At 36.4% G+C, this 24,871-nt stretch overlaps 1 protein-coding gene across 3 annotated transcripts in view; it reads right to left on the reverse strand.

The window, feature by feature from the left end:
- LOC150104510 (axotactin-like) overlaps positions 1-24,871 on the reverse strand; it is a 145,176-nt gene that overhangs the window by 103,860 nt on the left and 16,445 nt on the right. For all 3 annotated transcript variants that reach the window (XM_090395685.1, XM_090395686.1, XM_090395687.1), the window contains 10 exons: positions 19,471-19,641; positions 18,974-19,240; positions 18,641-18,747; positions 15,247-15,398; positions 9,714-9,865; positions 7,594-7,898; positions 6,810-6,937; positions 4,547-4,659; positions 3,234-3,464; positions 2,441-2,613 (listed from right to left, as the gene is read on the reverse strand). In XM_090395685.1, the coding sequence (XP_090251811.1) occupies positions 2,441-2,613; positions 3,234-3,464; positions 4,547-4,659; positions 6,810-6,937; positions 7,594-7,898; positions 9,714-9,865; positions 15,247-15,398; positions 18,641-18,747; positions 18,974-19,240; positions 19,471-19,641 (1,799 nt within the window). The remainder of the gene's footprint in view (positions 1-2,440; positions 2,614-3,233; positions 3,465-4,546; positions 4,660-6,809; positions 6,938-7,593; positions 7,899-9,713; positions 9,866-15,246; positions 15,399-18,640; positions 18,748-18,973; positions 19,241-19,470; positions 19,642-24,871) is intronic.

Raw genomic sequence — 24,871 nt, forward strand, 5'->3', positions numbered from 1 at the left:
ATCATTCACAATTGCAGATGCAAATTGTATTCATCAAAGGAGCAATGAACGAATTGAAACCAGAAACGGTAACTGCATGCTGGAAGAATTTGTGGAGTGATGCCGTTCATAATTCCCAACACGCCCTTGATATTAAATCACAGATAACAACGATAATTAACTCAGCACGGAAAATAGGTGGGGAAGGATTTGACAGAAGATGAATTGAATGATTACATAGATGGACATCGTGAGGTGCTCACTAACGAGGAGTTGAAAGATCTTGCCAAATCTTCTACCGAAGATGATGACGATGAATGTGAACAAGAACCACCAGGGTGGACACTCGAAAAATTTTCCACGCTATTTCGAACGGCTCAAACATTAAAGGGACAGATAAAGGATTATGATTCAATGATGGAGCGCAGCATAAACATTACTCGCACAATAACAGAAGCTTTGGAACCTTTGCAGAACCTGTTTACTGAATTGAAGAGACAAAAACACAGCTTCCAATAACAATGTTTTTTTTAAAAAAGTCTACAGAGCTTCTACTATCGATGATCCTCAGCCGTCCACATCACTTGCTCAGAAGGCAAGCACCCAGCCGACTGCCAAAGATTCGGAAGATGAATACATATGTAGCTGAACACAACGAGGTGTTCTGATCTCAGTTGATTCCTCCTAATAAGAATAAAAATGTTAAGATTTTGTTAACAATCACATTTTCATTAGCAGATTTTCTCATTTCGTTCTACATAATTTTATTATGTGGGTTAAATTTTATTCGTCTAAAATCGAAGTTTTATTGAATGAGGCAATTTTTTTTTGGTTTGCCACTTCACCCATACTACTCAGGGGGTGCTTTCTACCGCATTTGGGCACACGTTCCATTGCTCCTCGTAGATTCTAAAGATGCAAAAATTGTTTCATGATAATTTCAAATAAATATGTAATATTATATAGAGGCGCAATGGAATGTTTGTGCCCAAATGCGGTAGATAGCAACCCAGGATAGTACGGGTGAAGTGGTAGAAATTACCACATTTAATTAAAAAAAACTCTTTTTATTATTATTTATTTAGCCATACAATTTAGTGTATACATTATACATTAACTACATAACATATTCACTAACGAACCCTACAGTCCTAGCGCGTGAGACTAAGTCAATTTACTAATAATTTCCTGCTTCAATTTTGCTACATATGTGCAAAAATCTGGGTCACACTAGTGGTTCGCTACTATCCGCGGAAGACGATGGAACCAAACCCTGCGGATACGGGAGCCTACTGTATGTATCTGTTTTTTTAATTTCCCTTTGTACAAATTTCGATTGATCCTCATAGGTAGAGATTAAATAAAAAAAAATAAAATAAAATAAAGGTTCCTCACGTCCTACACGGGATTTATAATAACATTATTTATAATAACTATACAAACCAGGTCCGCGCGGTTAGCCTAGTGGCTGTGAGCTTCGCAACCATATGCCTGGGGAAGGAGTGTCCTAGGTTCGATCCCAGTCGGAGACGGGAGGAGCTTAAGGATCTTCCTCAGCCATAGCCAAGTTAGCCGGTCTTGGGCGTGGACAGCAGGGTTTTTCCCGAGTTTATCCTGGGGTTTTTCATCCCGCAAGCAGGCAAACCGGCCTCGTGAACATACAGAATATAGCCATAGGATATAGTACGGCAAAGAAGGCGACGGGAAACCACATTGCTCATAGTCACTTCCCTAGTATGGTAGCATAGCTACCCCTACCATCCGTATGGATGAAAGGAAAATAATCAGAAATCATACAAACCAGCTGAAGTAAAATACTGAAGGGGTTACTGATTCCTGAATGGAATCAACAGTTCGAAGCATTTGTCAACCCATTGAAATTCTCGATGAAAAGCATCGATCCTATCCTATCCTTCTCATCCATCTAGGACGAGTGGAGTCCCCTCCTAATGAGGGGTTACTGGTATTAATGCAGCCGGTTTGCCACTCCTCTGCTGCATCCCCCTACGGGCGATATTCATGACTGTATCCGTGTGTGTGTGTTCACGGGGCCTATTTGCCTACTTGCGGGGTGAAAAACCCCAGATAAAGTGGGGGACACCTTGCTGTCCACGCCCAAGACCGGCTATGGCCAAGGAAGATCCTTAAGCTCCTCACATCGTCGAATCGAACTTAGGACACTCCTCCTTCCTCAGGGAAATGGCTGCGAAGCCACTAGGCTAACCGCGCGGACGAAAAGCATCAATAAAACGCAATACACAAGCTCATGGGCAGAGTTTAAAACTTTTAAGTAACATAATACCAAAAAGGGCCACATGCTGAATATCTGCATTTCCATAAACTGTTGATCAGTTATGAAAACACATTCAGGTTCCCATCTAAGAAGAACGGAAGTTTTAACTTTGTTATGGTAATCATTTCACAGATATAGGTGAAATATAAGAGTGAAAAGTAAGCTTACCATATCCTGTGGAATATTGTTTACTACTCTGGTTACAATGGAAGCGTTATTCTTCATGTCACAAAACACGTGAGCCGGAGGAAGAGGCCCATTTCGGTCGATATCAATTTTATACACTCCAGATTTCCGGTATCCTACGAGATAAAGTTCCTCGCAAGTTCTCTTGTAGATGGCTGAAATTATGAGAATACACTAAGTCACACTTGGAGATTCTATATTAATTAATTATTAAGGCGTCCATCATGGTCTTGTTCCAAGCATGAGTGGACAGAGTACCCGCTCTCCAACCAGAAGGCCGTCGTTTCGAAACCCACAGCTCTTGGTTGGAAAGTGGGTTGTGAGAATGCCAACGTGCTTATCGGAGGCAGAAAGTGGCTTGAAAAGTTCAAAGGTAAATCGAATTAGCTATTTAGTTAGCCAACGGTACAAAAATGTGTGGTAAGTTTAACTTTACGTGGGTGGAACGCATAAAAAAGAAGGCTCTTTCCCTTCTATTTGCATAAGTATACATGTCTTATAATACATGAAAAAAATGGCAAAATATGCTAGGGGAATCATCAAAGTATTATTACGTTTTAAAATTAACTTTTACAATAAGCAGCCTAATTATAATTCTTGCTGATCTAGATCACAGATCTGCAGCTACAGACCTTACACGTTGCAAATCTTAAAAAAAAAATAATTGCCATTAACTTAGAAAAATGTTTTCTAGTATCTTAATGCAAGCTATTAGATCTCATAAAATTAATGGTAGATTAATATTACAATCTGAAATATTAATATATCAACTTACAGAAGTGACAGGTCTTTCCGGTGTACCCAGTTCCTGAGCAATTGCAGAAAACCTCTTCGTTCTCCAAGTAGCAAGTCCCTCCGTGTTCACAAGCATTGGGATTGTTACAAGGGTTCACTAGTTGGCAGTTATCCAACGAGACTTTACCAAGAACGTTACTTGTTCCAAGGATGGTCCGGGGATCAATCCACTTTCCTTCTTGATAAATGTCTCGCATGCAACCAACCAAACCTAAAAAAGAGTATAATATGAAGAGTTAATTATAGGTAGAACTTATCGATACCATCGCTGCTTATCATGTCGCTACAGGAAGGGGGGGGGGTGTCAGATTTTCTACAGCACTCGTTAGTGCTGTAGAAAAGTTAGTTTTTTTTCGGGAGATGGAGTCTGGAGAAATAGTAGCCTGTAGCATATACAGAAATATTTTAAGGCCCAATAAAAGTGCCCGTTTAAAGCAAGGTCTAATTTCGACGTCATTTCTTAGAAATTTTTATCCTATCTTACTAAAATGATTTGCCTGTGATGCATTATGTTCCTAGGAGCTTTGCAAATGGAGTGATTACAACAATCGAGTATTTAAGTTATCATCTGTCATTGAACAAAAACCACGAACTGAAGCAATAGGTACTTGAGACTGATTTGAATGGCATCTCCCCCATGAACTAAGTTTTCTGTGATCAATGTGTTAAGTCATTATGAAAGAAATCAGTATTTTTTTTTTTTTTAATGATGGTAGTCCGTCTAGTGCAGGGTGGCCCATAAGTCACGAAGTTGTTTAAAATCAGAGGTTTGTATTTCATTATAACAAAAATAAATAAATAAATAAATAAAGAATAAAAAGACGTTGCACATCACAGAAAAAAGAAAAGCTACAACACCCAGAAAAAGGTATGTGTAAATTTCTCTTCCTTTATGCTACATATATTTATTGGTAAATACACATCTACAATGCCCTAAGAATCCGTGAGCAAAAAGCCAATGACATTTAAACAGGGGCACTCCTAAACAGAAGCAGGCAAAATAGCCGTAAATATAATAGAATAAAAATAATTAATGAATAAAAGTTATTAAAAGGTTAAACCCCTTTATGACGTATGGGCCATCCTGTACTATACCGTTTTGTTGTTGTAGAGTGGATGATGGTATGGAAACAAGAACAATTGCATTTATTACTGACAAATATCTGAATAAATATTTAAACTATTAACACTATCTTCATGAATTACATACTAATCAGCTTGAGCTTATCGGATAGATTGTGATATTCAAATGACCACGTCAACAAATACGACTTATTTACATAATAAACTCACCTTCTTCAGGATTTTCATGACTGCCTGCAACCACAATGTCCCCCACGAATTCTATGGGATGTGAATAAGTTGACTTGGAGACAAACCTGTAGTCGATCTTCAGTTCAGTCTTCCTGAGAATCAAAATGACTATTCATTACTTCTGATGAACTGTAAATCATTTAAAATATAGAAGAAATACTGAGGTAATTTAATAAAATAAATGTTGAAAAACTAAATAACTATGAATCGCGAAATATCGGAAATTTTTGGAAGGACTACTCAATCAATCACTTCTGCACAAAATAATTTCACATTTTGTTTTGTTTCTGGATGCAGAGTCAAGAAAACCGTCCCAACCAAGGTACTTCTATTGCTTAAGCAGTGGTTATTTAGAATTATCATCAAAACAGCTAAACTACGAGACGTAGTTTAGCTGTTTTGTTATGTGTTATGTGTGGGCAGTTTATGCAATAATGGTGGAAGGAAAATCTCATGATGCATGGTGAAAAGGAAGGAAGTAGAATATGCCACATCCTTTAAAGAACAGCGGACTATTTAATCGAGTCTTTAAAAAATTACAAAATCCGGGAACCCAGATTTTGTAATATTTACAAAATCCGGGAACTCTTGAGGCCAAACAAGCTTCTCAAAACACTTCCGTCTTCCAATAAGCAGCATGGTAGTATCACAATATACCACAAAGCATCGACAAACAATTAAAAACCTAACATAAAATGAAACAATAGATTCTGCCTACAAAGTTAAAATTTATTGGAGAGGATCACTTGCTTCACAAACGTTCCATATCAATATTAACCAGACTCTTTGCATTTCAGACAAGAATATCTCATTTATTGATATAATGTGCATAATACCAGTGGATTAGGAGTACGGATCTGACATAGCCTATTTTTTATAATCAGCTGATTAACTGGTCAAATCATATAACAAATCTCAAATTTCTCAACTCGAATAATGTACATTCCCTGGCATAAATCTCATTCTTTTCGCACCAACATGTTTCAAAGAAATGTACATTAAGTGGATATCATATAAGATGGTCATATGACTCAGAGAATGCCACATTATTAATTGTCTCCATTTGTACGGTGCCATTTGATACTTCCAAGGCTCAGGAAAAATCTTACAGAGCTAATATTCTTTTAAGAAAACAGGAAACTATGAGATAACACAGCTATTCATCGCTAAAGATCTGTTAATGATTTGACGGATATAATGATGCTGAAATCCATAATTTACTATGGATTTACTTCCAACCTCAAGCAAATGAAAAGCACTCATATAATTTAGTAATTAAATTAGTGTATTTTGTTCATTTCGTTCTGGTTCTTCTTATTTGTAACAAACCTTTCTCTAATATAAGCATCAGTAGTTCATAATCCAAGGTTCTGACCGCTAACCTTTCGCATTAACAGCTACCCCTCTAGCCTTGAACTAGCAGTAACAAACGTAAGCCTTAAGAAAAGCAAGGCTGCACTTGCTGGTTTCCTTGAAACTATTAAGAAACAGAACACGCATGCACAGACACTGTGGTATAAATGCTTTAGAAATACTCCTTAGGAATTTTTCTAAAGAATAAGCCTTTAAAAACAATCGACAGTGAAGAAAACAAAACGTTATAGACGTAAGCTTTTTTTTATCCGAAACTCACAAGTGAAAAACGGTGATCTACAGTACATTAGCACCTTGGGTAAGCTGAGGCTTGGATAATTCGGAAATCATTTACTTGAAAAAGTTTATATCCCATAAGCATTTGTTAAAAGCAAGGAATGGACATCGTCGATATGCATGGACTGAAAAATCTGGATCATGCAGCATTGACCATGTGGAGCAACCAGTCAAGTTACATGCTTGGCTGTTCTCATTCATGTGACTGGGAATGGAGGGTGCCTGAAAAAAACGGCATCCTCCAAGCAACGTAATTCTGCTTTGTTTATCCATCATGAACGAACGGTAGTCCGGTGAGTACTTCTCTGAGAGCTAAGAATTCCATCTTTAAAATAATAACGAAAACTTCCTGTCTACAAGAAAGGAACTCAATAGCATTTTTGAATTATGGACTTTTGTTCATCCCAGAAACTCTATGCATTTATGCGATTTTTATTATATTATTAATCAATGTCATGATGCACACTGAACCATTGATGATCTTACATGAATCATAATCTCACTCTGCACAAGTAGGGCATGTGAACTTCGTATAAAATTAAAAATAAAACCGATTTCTTTATGCAGATTTGCAAGTTTTTTGAGCACTTACCCTTCAAAGAAACGTACAGACACCTGGTGCCATTTGCTGTCAGAAAGCTGCGTCCCTTGAGCCAGAACCCACTCTTCGCCAGACGCATTATAAAGAGACAAGGCTGCAGTCCCACGAATCAAGTGCACCTAGAAGATCAGTGATCACGCATTAATAATGAGAGATTAAAGATTATGAGCGTGAAATTAGTTCTTTTCACAATACTTGAGACGTGCTATTGATTTGACTATAACCAACAATAGTACAAATAGCGTTCCATTCGTAATTTCTTTGAATTTCTATCATGAACAAATTTTTTGAACAAAGCTTTTGAAATTTTCTACATCTTTATATAAAAAAAAATTATATAGTTCATATATATGCAATGTAATTTATGTAATTAATATATCCTTGTAATTTAAATAAATTTCTTATTAGCAGTAACGTAATTCAGGTGTAATTCATACTACAACGCCACATAGTAGATGTATCAGAAATCAATTAACATTTGAAAAATATTGTAATTATTTTCGACATCTATTAATGCAGGTGGCGCTATTCTCCGCAGCCGATAGTGTTATAATATCACGCGCTTTCAATTGAGTTGATGTTCTCTTTTGTGTGGTTGTTTTCCTAAACTGAACGGACTAAAATGGCTATGAAACATAGCCGAAAATTCGACAAATAAAAAGATTTAAATTAACGTAAGTGATTCCGTTATTAATTAGTTATGAATTTCGAAAATAATTATTTCAAACGTAAATAACTTTCATTTAGTAATTGTTAGACGTGTGGAAAGAGTTACCTCCCAGTATCCGCGTTCGTTTTCAATTTTCATGCCTCCAGATGCGATAACACAGTTCTGCTGTGAGGTTTTGAATTCCAAAGAAAAGTCCAAAATTTCTTTGTTGGCACGATTCAACAGCAGTGTGGACTCCGCAGTCTGAAAAGTCAGAGGAATGACATCAACACGAAAGCAGCCAAACTCTGTAGGTAAGATGCCATGGTGGAAAACAGAAGCATCTGAAGAAGCAAGCGAATACAATAAGTCTTTATGATTGAAGTACACATTTTGCAGACACCCCGCGAAATTCTTAGTTGTTGGTAAGTCTAGAAAAAAAAATGCAATAAACAAATATACAAAAATACAATAAAATACTGCACTTACATACATACACACAATCTTGTCTTGATCCTTACTTATGAATAATAATCACAGTTTATTATTTCATAAGTAAAGAGGTATTCAAAAACGTGCCTCGTTTTAAAACAAAAATATTTTGATGTACTTTTTAAAGAAAAAGGATAAATAAAGTATTCAGATATTGGATGCCTACAAACGATTTACGAGTACGCTGAAAATGTGAAATACTAGGGTGGTCTGAAACGTTCTCGGCCTAACAATGAAAAAACAAATTTATAATTTCAAAATTATTTTTATTTTTCAACATAATCTCCCTTAAGACTAATACATGTATGTTAGCGATGCTCCAGCGCCATTATCCCGTCCTCGTATTGGTTTAGTTTGTTTTGGGAAGAGATAGAAGTCAGAGGGAGCCAAATCTGGGGAATAGTGTGGATGTTCGAACAATTCACAGTGCAGATCCCTTAATTTTCAGATTGCCAAAAACAACTGCCAAAAACCATCAGGACAATGCACCTGCCCACCAAGGTGTTTACCTTGGTGGGCAGGTGCATTGTCCTGATGAAAGATGATTTTTTTCTTCTGCAAACTGCGTCTTTTCTCACGAATTTTTTTCGTCTAGTCTAGTTACAAGATGGAATAATATTTCCCGGTTATTGTTTTACCCTTTTCAAGATAATAAACAAAATGCCTTTAGCATCCCAAAACACCGATGCCATGACCTTTCCTGCTGATGGAACCAACTTTGTCTTCCTTGGCGCTGAACAACTGGCTTCTGTCCACTGTTTTGACTGCTGTTTGGATTCTAGTGTGTCGTGAATTCAAGTCTCATCCATAGTAATAAATCTATGCACAAAATCAATTTTATTCTTCTTAAAACGCTCCAAGCACTGTTCAGAACTTCAGAGATTTTCATGCAAATGCTTTTTTGATCTGCTGTGAGCAAGCTCGGCGCTATCTTGCGCAATGATTTTTCATTTGCAATTCTTCGTGCAAAATATATCTTACACATCTTTTGAAATGCCTATAGTCTCAGCAATTTCACACACTTGGACTTGCCGGTCATCCAATAATCGTACACTTAATCAATGATCTCTGATGTTATTACACTTTTTTGGACGTCCTTCACGTGGATCACCTTCAAGGCTGGTACGGCCACGTTTAAACTCGGCAGCCCATTTCTTAATTGTCGAAACGAAGGAGAAGAGTGCCCATAAACTTTTATGAACTTCGAATGAATTTCTTTTGGCGTTAAGCCTTCGTTTCCAAAGAATTTTATAACCGCACGATACTCAGTTTTATCCATTTCAAGGGATATAGACAACACTTTTGCTTCAGACAGCTGAAGCTAAAAAACAAACTACTTGATAGAATGACTTGAATTTCACTTGGATGCTTATGACAGATGTACTAACTTAGAAAAAAAAAAACTCTTTGCCGATAGTGTTGCCATCTATGGTCGAGGCCGAGAACTTTTCAGACCATCCTCATATGCTTTAGACTTTGAGGCTGGAACAAATGATTGTCATTTGATTTCCTTATAATAATGCTATATAAACTGCTATAGATATTAACATACACGACGACGAGCGATACATCTTATGACTTTTGAAATAAAACATATATCCCGAACCTGAGATATCGGTTCGGAAAAGAGATGAGAATAGTAATATGCACGAAACATTAGGAAAATAAATATTTGGAAACAACAGGTTTCTTGCACTGCGGAGATGATACATTACTGCAGTTGATAAATAGTAAATGAATTAAAGCGAACTTGCCAGTTGCAGTCGGAGGGGCTGCTCCAATGTACAAATCAGGATCCATGAAGAAGTAGCCAGAGCTGCTGTTTATATGCAAGGATGCCGACTCTCTACCGTTCAAGTTAATTAGCAAGTACTCGTCACGTTGAATGACTGTAACGCTGTGCCAGCTTAAAAAGTGCAATATAAATTCCAATCAAAGATATTTATTATCAGCATGGTTATGCATATATAAAGTAAAAATATAAATTGGATCATCTTGCAATAATTACTGACCAACATTATCTTTAAAAAATATTTCAGTATAAATCAACAGGTGCGTTATATGACAGACTACCAGAATTATCGCTAAATCATATTACTCAAAATTTAGTAACATGATTATAGACTAATTTCTTAAATGAATGTAATATTTATTTCAAATTAAAACTTGAAAGGTTGGCATAAAAACTTCCTATCCAGTATTATTTCTGAGTCATAATAATAAATCAAATTACAGAAGAATAACTTCCTAACATCTCAGTTATTAACATTATAAACATAAACAGTTATCTTCTGCTTGATTTCTTTTGCTGGTAATGCACCTGGTATTTGTGTTTACATCTACGTTTGTTTGTTTGTTTGCAAGACAAGCGATAGATATCATTAGGCAGACGCTTATTAAATTGCTTAAGTGATAGAAGTTTCCTTGGCGGTCATATCGCTATTTTTGCAACTTGAAATATGAAACAATGATAAATAAACACAGAAATGAAGAAGGTCTCATTCATTCTATGTATTATTCTATACCAGCGGTTTTTTTTTTTTTTCTTCCATTAAGCTTTGCATGGCTTGAGAGTGGTTCTTTTTCGGTATAATTTTTTGTTTCCTGTCAAGTATACATACATACTGTATATGCATGTAGGGGTGGTGGTTTGCTGAATTAAATAGGCACAGTTATTATGCAAACTAAATAAATAAAATAATAATAAATTAAAAATAAAAACTGACGTTCATACTGGTATCTGATATCAGACAATGGGTTCAGACTCTAATCTAAAATGAGTTACCAATTATTAAAACCCTTTAAAATTTAGAAATTTAATAAAATCGAGTGTCAAATAAACACTCTCCGATGGAATCCGTGCGTTTTTTGTTTCTTAACTATTCCAGTGATACTCATGATTTTCGATCCGTTGCTGAGAATATATACTGGTAAGACTTAAGCGATCTGCACATATTCTTTTTAAAGGCATCATCACATTCATGAGATGTCAAATACAATTCATTAAAATGTAATTCTTTTCTGAATCTTATCGTCTGAACTATATCGTGGACTATGACTGTAGCTTTTTTATTATTATTACTACAAAGAAAAGGTCTTGCCTTCCAACTCTTTATAGTCAGAGAATATCTAGTCCCCCCCCCCCCACACACACACACATACTCACATAAGTCACATTAGTTCGAAGCAACAAGTATAAACAGAAAATGTAAACATTTGGGCACAAAGTACTGCGCCACGTATATGCATCATGTACAGCGACTGTGAGGGGAAAAAAAACAAAAAAACTGCTGTCTTTCGATTACAGTAATTCTTGTGATTTAGATAATCTATCAGGCTAATGCACCCTATGATAAATATATCCAGGGATGATGTAATCAATTTATGGGTCCTGGTGTTGAGAAAGGTAGATTTACAAGAACTACTCTCTATATAAGAACACTTGAACCTTGGTATTTAACTCACTTACTTTGTATTCAACAAGAATTTTTATTTTAAATTGTATAGACGCTTTTAGTTTTTGACTACGAGTTTTTTTTTTTTTTTTGTGTGTGTATGTGTGTGTTGAATCCGATATGTATAAAAACATACGGTACAGAAAGTTCGTTCTCTGTTTTCTAACATGAGTAGAAATACTAGGATTATATATATATATATATATATATATATATAAATGCCCAATCAAAAGGGACAACTGATTTTTTTCCATGAGGTGCACTTGATTACAGTTAAGTACAGAGGATTTTACAGCACCTCTTTTATATTTGTTGACCAGGAAGTCATTTAATCATTTTTATTCTCTCTATTTATGTTACTGTATTGCCATTACCATGAACTCATTCCGACTTCTTGCATAACACCGACTGGCATCTTGCGCAATCCTTGAAACTTCGGTTAGTTTATTCTCTTTAAATCTTTATCACATGATCAGATGCCCTTTCTTTGATTAAATTCCTTCACGCAACAAGCAGAGTTAAGTTTCCAGTTATTTATTTCGAGTTCACATTAGAGACAATCGTTTCTGATCTTCCACCACAATAGATTTCTTGCACCGCATACCGGTTTAATTAGCACTTTGAATACAAGAGACGAAATCGCGGTAATTCGTAATCATTTTTTTCCCTCCTTTATTGAGGCGAAACCGTTGAAATAACTGCAATTAGGCTGGCACAAAACCTTATTAACATTCTATATACCATTAAACACGTGCCAAAATTAGACTTCATAATAAAGCAGCACTTGCAAGACGTGTAAATGCTTTTTAAATCAAGCTTGCCCAACATGCAGCTTGCTTGTTATTCTTTCATGATCGATGTAGATAAAAGCATCATTATCTTAAATCATTTTCCACTTGCGCGATTTAAATAATCGAAAGGGCATTTATGTTGCATGTGGAATGCTTGAGTATTATACTTGGTTTAGATTAATATGTTTACAATCATAATTTTCTGGATATATTTTTTCCCCCTTCTGACTGTCGCTGGAGAAGACAACACGCCGCCACTTGTATACTAACTAGAAGTCTGAGTTGCATAAAATTGTATAGTCCTGGCCTGGATCACCTAATGGAGTACTATTTGATGATCCACTGTCTTTGTATTTCAATGGCGAGATTGGCGTGGACAAGATCTTTCCAAATACTGCATTCCTTTATTTACTTTTCGTTCACTTCCATAATTAGTCTTTCTTTCCATAAACCAATGCATTAAGTTAAAAAAAAAAACTTTGACACGACTTGTTTCATAGTGATCCCAGTTTGACGTTTTAAGCAACAGACTCTAGACAAAATTATATGACAATAAATAAAATGTCTGCATGACTTAAGCACAAAACGCTCTATGATAATAAATTATCATTTATACTTGCAATCCTCTCCTTGGTAAAATTTTCTGGCTTCAACAGCAGTTATTACTGATTCAGCAATTGCAAATCTTCCTAATCGGCTACAAGTAAGTAATTAGTTGCAAATCTTCCCGATTGAACGCCAAACTTCCTAAACGTTTTGTTTTGCAAATTATTTCTAGTTTTTTTATGATAATTCCATCCATTCAAGGTCATAAACAAATAGCACATTAATACTAGGAATGGAGTATGATAATCCAGTTCTCCAATTCTAGAGACCACATGGGAATTTTGCAAACTACTTCAAGTCTACAATAACACGGCAATTATCTTACACAGGACGTCAAGAATCATTTTCTACCTAAAGACATTTATGTCAGTTTGACAAATTCTCCTATAAAGCTGTAGGAGAGATGTTACACCATCTTCTCGGCCGCTCGGTTGTTAAAATTAAATTGATTACATTATAATATAACTGATAATTTTAAAGGTAATTACATTACAAAAAGCACAGATACTATCAACTGGATTCTATTCTACTTGAATTAGCACTCATTAATTCATAACATACAAGCTTACAGTATCACCATGCATGTTAATCATTAATGCCATTAAAAAGATGACCATCTCTTTCAGCAACTAATATCAAGATATAGAAGCATCCTTATTATTTTAGTACTTCTGTGGAGTTCCAGAACTCATCATGGGAGGTCCTTATCTCACAGAATGCCTATTGCTGTTCTTCGATGGAGGTCATTGGGTGTGAAGGAAAAGAATCCAGCCATTTTCCTCCTTTTTTTTATATATATATATATATATCCATAGAACAAATAAAGCAGGGGTAGCCAACCTTTCACGTTCCATGCGCAATTTTATCACATATGAGTTTAGATATGCGCCATACAACTCAAGTACAAAACTGCAAATGTTCGCAAAGGACGAAGAAAGCAAAACTCGGTAGAGTATCAATTGTAAACCGACTGACAAAAACCTGCAATTCACTGCTGTTGCTAACGCTTGGCACCTGGGATCAAACAAGTGAATTTGCAAAAGATGTGCACGAAACAATAAAATCGCTAAAAATAATTACTAAGTTTTACCTTTTTTTCTACAAATTGGTTTTTGTTTAATATTTTTTTGCATAAATAGGCTTACTTTTTTTTTATTATTATTATTATCATTGAGATCCAACGCGCCACTTTTGGCGCGTGCGCCATAGGTTGGCCATGAAACAAAACCTGCCTAAAAAATACACAAGCTCAGACGGAATTCGAACGAATCCTAGATCCAAGGTGGCCTGAAATGTTCCACTGACCAGTCACCTTCATTCTTTTTGACTACTTCTCGGATGTGCTCGTTGATAAAGTCCGATGACCTTTCTTTTATTTAGCCATTAAAATCTTCAACCATTTCAGTTTGTGAAATAACATACTACGTGGCTTTCTCTATAACACTTTTCAAGGTGTAAGCATAACAAAAATATATCCCTTGTCCACACTAGTTCAATGTCAACTTTATGTCGTAAAATTAGAGTGAATTAGCAAAATAATTTTGCTAATTATTGTTATCATCATGATTGTGTACTCGTAATACCAACAACACCCCAGGCTCATCCACCTCAACTTCGTTTCCTTCCCCAAGTATTGGTATCGTATCATTTCTCCAAATGGAAACAATGCACTGCGGAAGTAATTATTTAAGAATTCAATCACCTTTGCACAATCTCTGTGTGAAAATTATGCTTTCTTTTACTCGTCACATAAAGAGGTAACCACCTAGGTTACCCTCAGGTGTGTGTGTCACTTGCCTCTTCTAATAATCTGATTTTATCTTTCTTAGTATGTTTTTCTCTCTTTATTCAGGTGGTCTGTCCTTCAAATTCTCTCTATATAGTACCATTTGCTTGCTTAGCGATGCTGTTCGTCCGTTTATAATACTTTTTAAACACTTCTTCCTCCATTCCACTATGATTTCGTTTCGGGCTACCCTCTAAGTTGAACAAAATTTCTTCCTTTACAGCTATTAATACTGACAGCAATCACATCAACGTTTTGTGGAAAGCCAAGAGATGACCACTTGTTTTCAAAGATGACCAACCGATTCAAGGCCAGTATTTTGATGTTATCACAGATCGAATTCTTCCACCTCGAATCCCACCTTACACATGTTGTGAAAGGTAGTAATGAATCGTCATCAACTAGATAAATCCTCGATTGAATTCTTCCATGCGAAGTGATGAACATGAAAAAATAGAATTACTTTTATACTCACATCTGGCTGCAGGGAAAAAAACATATATTCAGATTTATTTATTCAAAATCATAGTAGGATTAAGATTTTGAGCTTGTAAAGAACTAATTTAACATTTACTTTTGGTAGACAGTGATATGGCTGCAAGTATATAAAAGTTAAGGAAGATAATAATGAAATTGGAATGTTACTTACTAGCCGTCATTCAACATGCTACCTAACGTAACGTTCAGGTAATTATCTTCAAAATAAATTCCAAAATGAAGCATTCCCTCAACAATACTCAAAGCGAGCTGAGAAGGCTCCTCTCCAGATGCATACATGAGAAGGGAATCGGGAACAAAAGTCTAGAGATCAAATTTGAAATCAGTTATAAATAAATGATCCTGTACACCCCATGAGAGTATATGTCAGAAATTTGATTATGATAATAATAAGTGATCTTTATAAATTAATTAAAAATAAATGAACTGTATAGATGGAATCAATTTTAATTTTAATTTTAATTTTAATTCTAAGCAGTCTCTTTCTTATCTTCAACCAATAATATTTAATATAATACTGGTTCAAGATCAGAGAAGTACGGTTTTAGAAAATATTGAAAGAGTGCACGGAAAGCATGGAGAAACACTATTTATATTCCTAACACACAACTTACGACGTCAACTTAGTTCTAACAAAGAAAAAAGTATTTAAATATATAACACAAGTTCACTTCATTTTCAAAATTCAGCATAATTTTGAAATGTTTATGCAAAACTGTGTGTGTGTGTGTGTTTGTGTTCATTTGGATGAAACTAATAGTAATACTGAAGTAACTGCAGGACATGATTACCCAGTGACAAAAAGAGAAATAGTTAAGGGAAGGGGTTAAGGTGATTAGAATGACGAGTCTCATTTGTCAAAAATATAAAAAATGAAGAACTACGCTAAAGAATGGATAGCAAACGGAAACATGTGTTTATTGGACTTGTAATTGCTTAGGAATACGCCAAAGCAACAACTAATTGTATGTGTTTCTATTTCAATTCTTTCTATTTTTTGTTGGACGAATGAAAACAAGAAAAAAAAAAAGGAATTCCGTTTCTTAGTAAACACTCTTTCCTCTTTTTCTGGTCAGTGAATATATAATTCCTGCTGGTGTACATCAGGTAAAAGAATAACCATATTAACCAACAGGTTAATCGAACAGCAATCAACCCACGTTTGTATCAATGACATGCAGCAAACTTGAAGCTTCACACCTCCGTTGTTTATCTCGTGTTTTGGTCTTTCTTATTTAGTCTCAAGTCCTCTGTTGTAGTTGATACGCTCAACCTTATTTCCTTGACAGTAGGATTCAAAGTAACGTTATGCTTCGAAAGCATCCTGCTTCTAGTTTTCCTGTGGAACGCACAACCAGTCAATTCTATAACCATTAGTGCCGATCTAAGAGTGTTTGCATTTTTTTTTTTTTAATCTTATCCCAGAAAATTTCCAAGTGTACAACGCATTGATACTGTGGGTGGCTTGAAGTTAGATAATCCGGAGTCCCTGCTCTAAAGATCAAACATGGAACTTTTTCAAGCCACTTCAGGATTCCATTAAGCACAGCAGCAGTGGTCTCACACCAAGGGACGAAATTCATTTACCACCTGAAGAAAATTGCAAACATCCATTTCCACGTTTGGATTCGAACACAACCTGCTGGTTAGAGAGTACGTGTGTTATCCATTTTGCCAATCAGACCAGCTAACCTAATTTAATGGGTCCAAGTTTAGCTCGAACTCTGCACAATACCAAATTAGAATGTTAACTGAACTCTTTTTCAAATTCAGTTAATATTCTAATTTAATGAAATGACCCTGAGTTGAATAGATAAACCATTAGATAAATTGACTTATTTAAAATGTTTTACTAAAGGATAGATGAAGGCCTGTGTAGCTCAGTGGAAATGGCGCTTGGTCGCTCGAAGTTAGACTTAAGTTCAAGCCTAGTCGCCGACTGGAGGAACTTTTTCTAAGCCTTTCTTGGACCGGCTCCCGAGTAAGTCGATCTCTGGCAGGGGAAAACGGGTTTTCCTCCCAGAAACTCGAGTTTTTCATCCTTAAACTCAAGAAAATCGACTGCAGTACCCACATTATTTGAGACAGTGACATATCTTGTTAGGGTTAGGTACCAACAGATGGCAACACTTGTTTTCCAGCCTCTTCATCGGTGGCTGCTATAATTAGTGATAGACATAGGCCAGCTATCTCTGATTGGCTACCAGTAGAGATTGAACTGCCCACTCAGTCTCCAAAAGCTAGATATGGAATAAAAGGCGTTAGCTGATTTATTTATTTATATTTATTTATTAGGATAGTTAGAATAACATTTAATTACAAAGCTTATTAAGAAAAATAAGTATAGCACGGGGAAGTGCTCGGATTTGCAGTGGTTGCTGACTTATTAAACAGATTTATACACCTATTTGTATTACCTCAGATGATTAGAGAATGCCAAATGAATTGTGCCTCCCTAGCTCAACTGGAAGAACAGCGAAACATTGCGTACTTTGACTGGAAAAGACCTGGGTTCGATTATCATCGTGACGAGGGGATCCTTATATGGGCTTTTTCAATTGAAGGTGAGTTAGTTGATCTCTTACGGAGCCAGTAGGTTTTTTCTCTCGGAAACTCGGGTTTTTCATCCGGCGTAGAGACAAATTGTCCTTCAGAACACACGCAATTTGCAGACAAAAAATAGTGTTGTTGGTGATGATGGGCAGTAGATGACAGTACTGTTGTAGTAGGAGAATTTAGTAGAAGTGGAGAGGGTGAAATGTATTTAGTGAAGTATAGTGCTCTCCCGCGATGAGTCCTTGGACTCCTTGGGAGGTGTCACGTAATAATAATACTAAAATATCAACCTCACTTAAAGTATACATTTCCCAGCAAGTTTAAAAGAAATTAACTAATTCCTGTAGAATTATTACCCTTGGGTGCCAAGAATTTTAATTTCACCCAGTGAACGTAATCTCCGACCAATCATCTTGCCTTTTGTTTACCAAGTAATAATTATTAAGTTGTTATATCTTAATATAAGCCTGTGTAGATCAGTGGATGTGGCGTTTGCACACAACGGCGCTTAACTGCATGAAGGAAGACTTGCTTTCGATTCTAGTCGGCGACTAGAGGAAATTTTTCTAAGCCTTTTTCGACCGTTTCCCAAGTTAATCGATCCGTGGCACAGGCAAGCGGGTTTTTCCTCCCAGAAACTCGGGTTTTTCGTCCCGTTAACTCAAGAAAATCGACCGTAGAACCCATATTATTTCAGACATTAAATATATCGTATTAGGGACCACGAGATGGCGGTAGCCTTGGGTCAGCTATCTCTGATTGGGTACCAGTGGAGATTGAACTGCCCACTCAGTCTCCAAAAGTTGGATAGGGCTAAATGGCCTCTCCTACTCCCCGTATACGGGAATAAAAAGGCGTTAGCCGATTGTTTTTTTTTTCATATCTTAATATTGTTAACACGCCTCTAACGTTACGTTGTAAGCATTTCCTAATTTATTGTTATTTAAATGTACATGAACAACTAAATTTTAAAAAGACCACTTTCTTACTCTGAAATTAAGGGAGATTCTGTTGTTTGCTGTGTGGACGCGTCTATTCCAGTCGTACATTCTGTAAGTCAAGTGTGAATATCCACGGAGGGTGAGTTGCACAGTATCTGAAATGAGTACAATGAAGTTATTGTACACATATTAAATGCAACTTAAGGAAAATATAATTTCGATGTCTATTGAAAGGAATTTAAAAATTATATACCTTATAAATGCAGCGCTTAAAAAAGTCATTACGTTCATGTTGGGAAAAAAGTAGGCAAATAAAAGAAAATAATAATTGAATACTAAAGCACTTAGATTAAAATAATAATAATAATAAAATGTTCCCACCTGAATCGTGACAGGATTCACCCTGGCGGCCAGTTCCGAAACAATCGCAAGTGATATGTGTGTAGTGATTCACACATCTGCTTCCAGAAGTACACTTGTTGCTGGTCTGACATTTGTCGATGCAGTTCGAGTGAATACCGTGCGAATCTACGATTTCCAAGGAAGTGAGAGGGCTTTCCGCGTGGCTCAAGTAAATTTCTCCCAAACAACCAATAAAATGATCGACATTGTAATTTAATTCGTGAATAGTAAAATTTTGATCAAATCCTGTAAGATACACGCGAAAAAAACTGTATTATAAACATTGCAACATTTTTCTGCATAAAAATGAAGCATTAACAATTAATACGATATTGTATATCTTTATATATTTAAATATTATTTTATTATATATATTTATAATGTCTATATTTTTTATTTTCATATGACAAAGCATATCCCAGGTATATAAGTCCAACTTGAAATAAAAAAAAAAAAAAAAATTAAATATCACTCACCTCCGAAATACAAATATGTTCCACCGGCACAGCTTGCCTTTTCATAGCGTGGGTGGACAACTAAAGAAGGCAAGCGGACTGATATTTCTTCGTCGTCAACAGACGCAGACATGTGCGCGTTATTCGGATAGATATTTATTTTAGCTTCATGCCAGGCGTTGTTGTTCAATGCTGTATGAAAATATGCTGTATCATTATCGTTATATTACGAACAAATAAACTCATCTTTATCTTATTGTCATATAATTAAGGAATCGGGCTACCTTTATAAAGATCAAATAATAAAGCAAAATCTCAACGTAAAGTATAATATAAAGTTTATCGCCTTAAATGACTTAAGTTTGGAAGTCATTTCAGTGCTACAATAGCTGACTTTTTTTTTTTTGTTTAATTTCTTAAGAAAATAAATTTCGATAAAATTAGTTTGTTTTCATGACGGTGTCCTAGAGATACATTCATAAATTATACAGAATACTTAAATATGTGATTTCTCTTAATCATTATGTAAAGAGATGAACATTTTGCTGGCCATAGTTCTCAATTGCTCATGAGGTAAAGAAAGCAGTGTGTAAATAACCGAACATTTTTCACCCTTGAAAGGGATGCAGCGGTGCTAGACAAAAATAATGAGGACTGTGGCCAGTAATGAGTTGCGTCTCACGTTATGAAAACTGATGGTAGAGAGAAAAGAAGTGGCTGCCACCCATCCAGAGAGATTCTGTTGTTAGTTCTGGTGTGAATTGTGACCAAAGCAAGCCAATGTATTATGTCTCTTATATGCATGTTCGCCTGATAGTTTGTTTAGCGAAAAAAAAACTGAATATCCAACTCTTCCCCCCCCCTGTGTACGAGGTCGGCTAACTGAACTTCATTTCAAAATATCATATAAAAGGTTCCTCAAGCCGTACACTGGAGTCAAACCCGGTTTATATATACACTGCTTGGAAAGAAGTCAACGGACACCGTAGTGTGAGGAACAAACAGCCGTAGCGCCCACCTTAATAAGATGTAGGATCTCCTTTCACTGCGATGACTGCAGCAATCCTACGGGACATACTTTCCACAAGCTTACGATAGCGATCAATGGGAATTTTCGGCAATTCTTCCTGTAGGCATGTGATGAGGTCTTTGAATGTGGTGGAGCGGACGTCCCTTGACCTTACCCGATGTTCCAGTTCATCCCACAGGTGAACTGGAACCCAGCCAAGTGCGGTGACGTTCATGTCCACAAACCACTCAGTTAAGCAGCAGCAGTCTGAAGACACGGTACATTGTCTTGCTGAAAGAGGTAATGGTCAGTTCCGTAGAAGCGTCACGAAGTAGGAAGCATTGCATTATCCAGAATGTACTTTTCGGAGTTGAATGTTTTTTGTGGCACCACAAACAGAGGTCCGATGCCAAAGTAGGAAAAACAGGACTATACCATCACACCACCACCTCCGAATTTCATAGTTGGAGTTACGCACTCTGGTAAGAGACGTTCACCAGACATCCGCCACACCCGTCCATTTGTTCGGTAGAGGGTGTAACGTGATTCATCACTCCATAACACAGCTTTCTAAGTCATACTGTACACGCTCCTTGCACCACTGAAGTCGATGCAACATGTTGGTTCGGGGATTGTGGGCTTGCATATTGCGGTCCTACCATGGAAACCCATGTTGTGAGCCTCTTTTCTGAATGTTTTTTGTGCAGATTCGTGTTACAGTCGACGCCTGGAAATCTGCATTCAACGTGTCGGCGGAAGAATGGCGGATTTTATGTATTATCCTTCGTAGCGTCCTACGGTCACGTTCGGTGAGTGTAGTGGGTCGTCCACTGCGAGTAGCACTTGCAGTTCACTTCCATTTCAGTATGGTATTGCTGACTGTTGACCTACGACGGGCCAATTTGCCGAACAGATAGTCCCGTCCTGCAACATGGCATCCTATCACAACACCTGATTCAAACTCCATCAATTCTCTTCTCGCAGCCATGATGTAAAAATAATCGTAATTTAAAATTCTTAATATTTTTAAGTATTGTTTATATTGGTATGTTTATTAGTTTTAGTTTCATAACACGCATTGTCGGCATCTGCGATGTGCCCGTTATTAAAATTGTTTTGTCAAAGTGATATGTAAAGCATTTAAAAAAATTATGTACTTACCGGATTTGATATTTGTATTACTTACAGGAATTTTATGGTAGTTTAAAATTATCAAAAGTTGTGTTTTATGAAGACATTCTCTTGTCGCTAACGGAGACAACGTGCCAGCCATTACACCTAGTTTCTCGCTTGCCACTTTCATGGAGTGCGCATGCTCGCCGAGAAGTTTGATGTGTGATTGACAGCTGACAGGAACAGCGTTCTGTATCCGAGTAACGGCTGTAAACAAGAAGAGTGTTCGGGAGAAAATTAGAACACAGGCTGGCAGACATTTAGATTCGGAGGAAATTGAGTTTTTTTATGTGACAGTCGGAGGAAAATTAATAGTATATTCCGAAAAAGGAATCGTGGAACTATTAAGTTTTAATGTGGAATAAGTATGTGGATAAATAAAAGAAAATATTGCTATATGTGTTTTAAAAGGAATATTGGAGAAAACGCTAATTAGAAGATTAGTAGTAGATTCCGAAAAGGAAATCGTAGAACTGTGAATTTTTAAAGTGGAAGAGTTAAGCCTGTCAATAAGCATTAGTGAACAAAAGAAGAAATTGCTATTTATGTTTCAAAAGAATGTTCGAGAAAACTCTGATTAGGAAGTTTCATCTGTATTAAGGTCGCCGGATCTGACTGTTATTTCTACTGAAGAAAAGAGAAAGAATTAAGTCAGGAAGAATTAATGTGTGCTACATAAGTGATGAGAAAGGATCCTGTAAAAATGAAGAATAGAGTCATATATCTTCGGAAAAGGGCCTTGACAGAGAAAGAAACTGGCTATGAACATTTTGTCATTGTGCAAACAAAGTGTTGATCTAGTCTTAAGTGCAAGTTTATTTTTAAAAGGCCTTGGATCCAATTAATTTGTAGTTAATTATGTAATATTTGTTTGTAGTGTATATATATTGTTTTGTTTTATTAAATGTGTTTATTTTGGTCTTGAGTCAGTGATTATTTGGATTCTGAAAGAAATAGTAAAAAAGAAGTCATTGCACCAATCGGAGTGAACCCTTGTGCATATAATATACAGGTACACTCGGAATTAAAAAAATAATTGTTAGGATTAATAAAAGGATTAAAATAATATCAATTAAAAATTTCCTATATTAACAACATCCTATCACAACACCTGATTCAAACTCCATCAATTCTCTTCTCGCAGCCATTTCACCTGGACACAGTTACTCTGACTTGGATACGTCACCCTCCAATTTATACCAGCTACAAACAAGTGATTCGTTACATGACGTACTCTCTCTCTCTCGCGCGCACACGCACACACACACACACATTGAAATACTTCTAGTTATTTCAATTGTGTATGTAATTATTTCAATTATTTATTCGTGCAACTTGTATTGGGTGCTTGGGTATTATACGAATCCCACCAAACAGCCCAAAAGCGCATCGTGTAATGGCACTCAGTCACATGTCAACTATCACACCTCCGGTTGAATTCATTTATCGCTGATTCATTCACTACTTCCAGAGACTATGAATCAAAGGAGGAAACATCTATGCTACTTAACTTCCACGGGTGACCCACGTTACCCTATGAGACACACCACATATGGAAAGCATTTCATGAATCCTTTAGCATCCCTTTGCCATCCGCCACACCTGTCCATTTGTTCGGTACAGCCTTGATTCTGTCTTGATTCTATACCTTTACTGTACTTTATCGTCTGCATCCATTGATTTTTTCTCATGCTCAATATTCACAGTGTCGGTAACATTTGGTCAGTGAAAGCCAGGCCAGATTTGAGCATCATATCAAGGCTTTGTACAATCAAACAGGGTGACCCAAAATGATCTACTTTTGTCTTCAAGTACGCTTATTCTCCATTTGTAGCATCTTTTCAATGTAATACCCGTCAAATGGATGTATTTGACGGGTATTACGTTGGTATACCAAATACATCTACTCATATTACCATCCATTCAGATCTCCTCTTGCAGGGATTCTCAATCAGAATAGTTCGCTTTACGCAACTTAGCATCATCCGCAAGAAGGTTGCAACGTTCCATCGTACCATTTATAATGATAATTAGTATACAAACTAAAGTGTAAGGGTTCAGTGGTAGATGATTTTTTCCATCACTAACAGTTCTAGTTCGTGTAGAAATATTAAATACTATGTTCGGTGATGTGCCGTAGCAAAAATCCCTCAGCATTATGGTGCATCCAGTTCTCTTATCCACTTTATCACAGTACACGAACAGATTGGACAAGACAAAGCGACGTTAACCCTACAGAGTTATCGGTTCCCTAATCATCCATTCTCAAATTCGTACTTGGTTTATTTAAAATTCGTACTACCGACATAACGATCGGCTTGTAATTCCCTGCATCTGCTAAGGCATCACTCTGAAGCAATCGACTATCTTGCGACAGATTAAACATCCAAGTTGCTATGAGACGTTGTATTAGGGAAAAAGTTATGTAAACTTTAGTAGTGTGGAGTAACTTGATCCTGAGCGCCTCAGTCGGTTCAAATCCCGATTCATTCATACTCTTTTACAACACATGTGTTGAGGTCCCATATAACTTAACTGCATTGTTTCTATCACAACTTTGCGTTGTCTACCATCTTTATCTCTACTAATTATCATGTTATTTCCAGCCAGATAGAAACAGATTCAACTGTTTCATCTATGGCGATCCCCATATGCATTCATTCAACTTCTTAATTAATACACCACACAGCAACTCGAAGTTTGTTTGTTTTTTTTTCAGTTTTATTTTATTTTTCTTCCTTGGCTATTTTTTTCTAATCATTCAGGTTAAAAATGCATGGTAATCGATGTGTACTTTTATGATATGCTTTTGTTAAATAATTAATTTCCACGAATAATAAATAGGTCAATTTTTCAACGAAGAAATGTATTATGAATGATTCTGCTCATTTCAAATGCTCAACTACATAATATGAGACTTAATATGGAATGTCAGATGTCTCGCTGATTCTGGTGAACTCCATTATGCATGCTGCCTCCGCTTCGTGTACCAGAATGAAGGCGATGCATAATGTTCAACTCGGAAACTGCAGCTAAACTCCAGGTCACATCGCTTGAAGTAGTTTTCTCCGCACGTATGCGTTTCGTCACATGCTAAAATAGCCCTGAAAAAGCTTCTAGTCATGTCGGTAGGAAAACGTCTAGGCAGACGTAAGGAGAACAGCGACACCTGTCCACGCGGAAAACTTCCTGTGCAATAAAAAAGTAATTTTGCAAATACGATAGCTTTTCGTTTGTAGA

The sequence above is a fragment of the Typopeltis vanoorti genome, chromosome 7 (assembly GCF_054136105.1).
Source record: "Typopeltis vanoorti isolate ZY-2024b chromosome 7, IOZ_Tvanoo_1.0, whole genome shotgun sequence".
Lineage (NCBI taxonomy): Eukaryota > Metazoa > Arthropoda > Arachnida > Uropygi > Thelyphonidae > Typopeltis > Typopeltis vanoorti.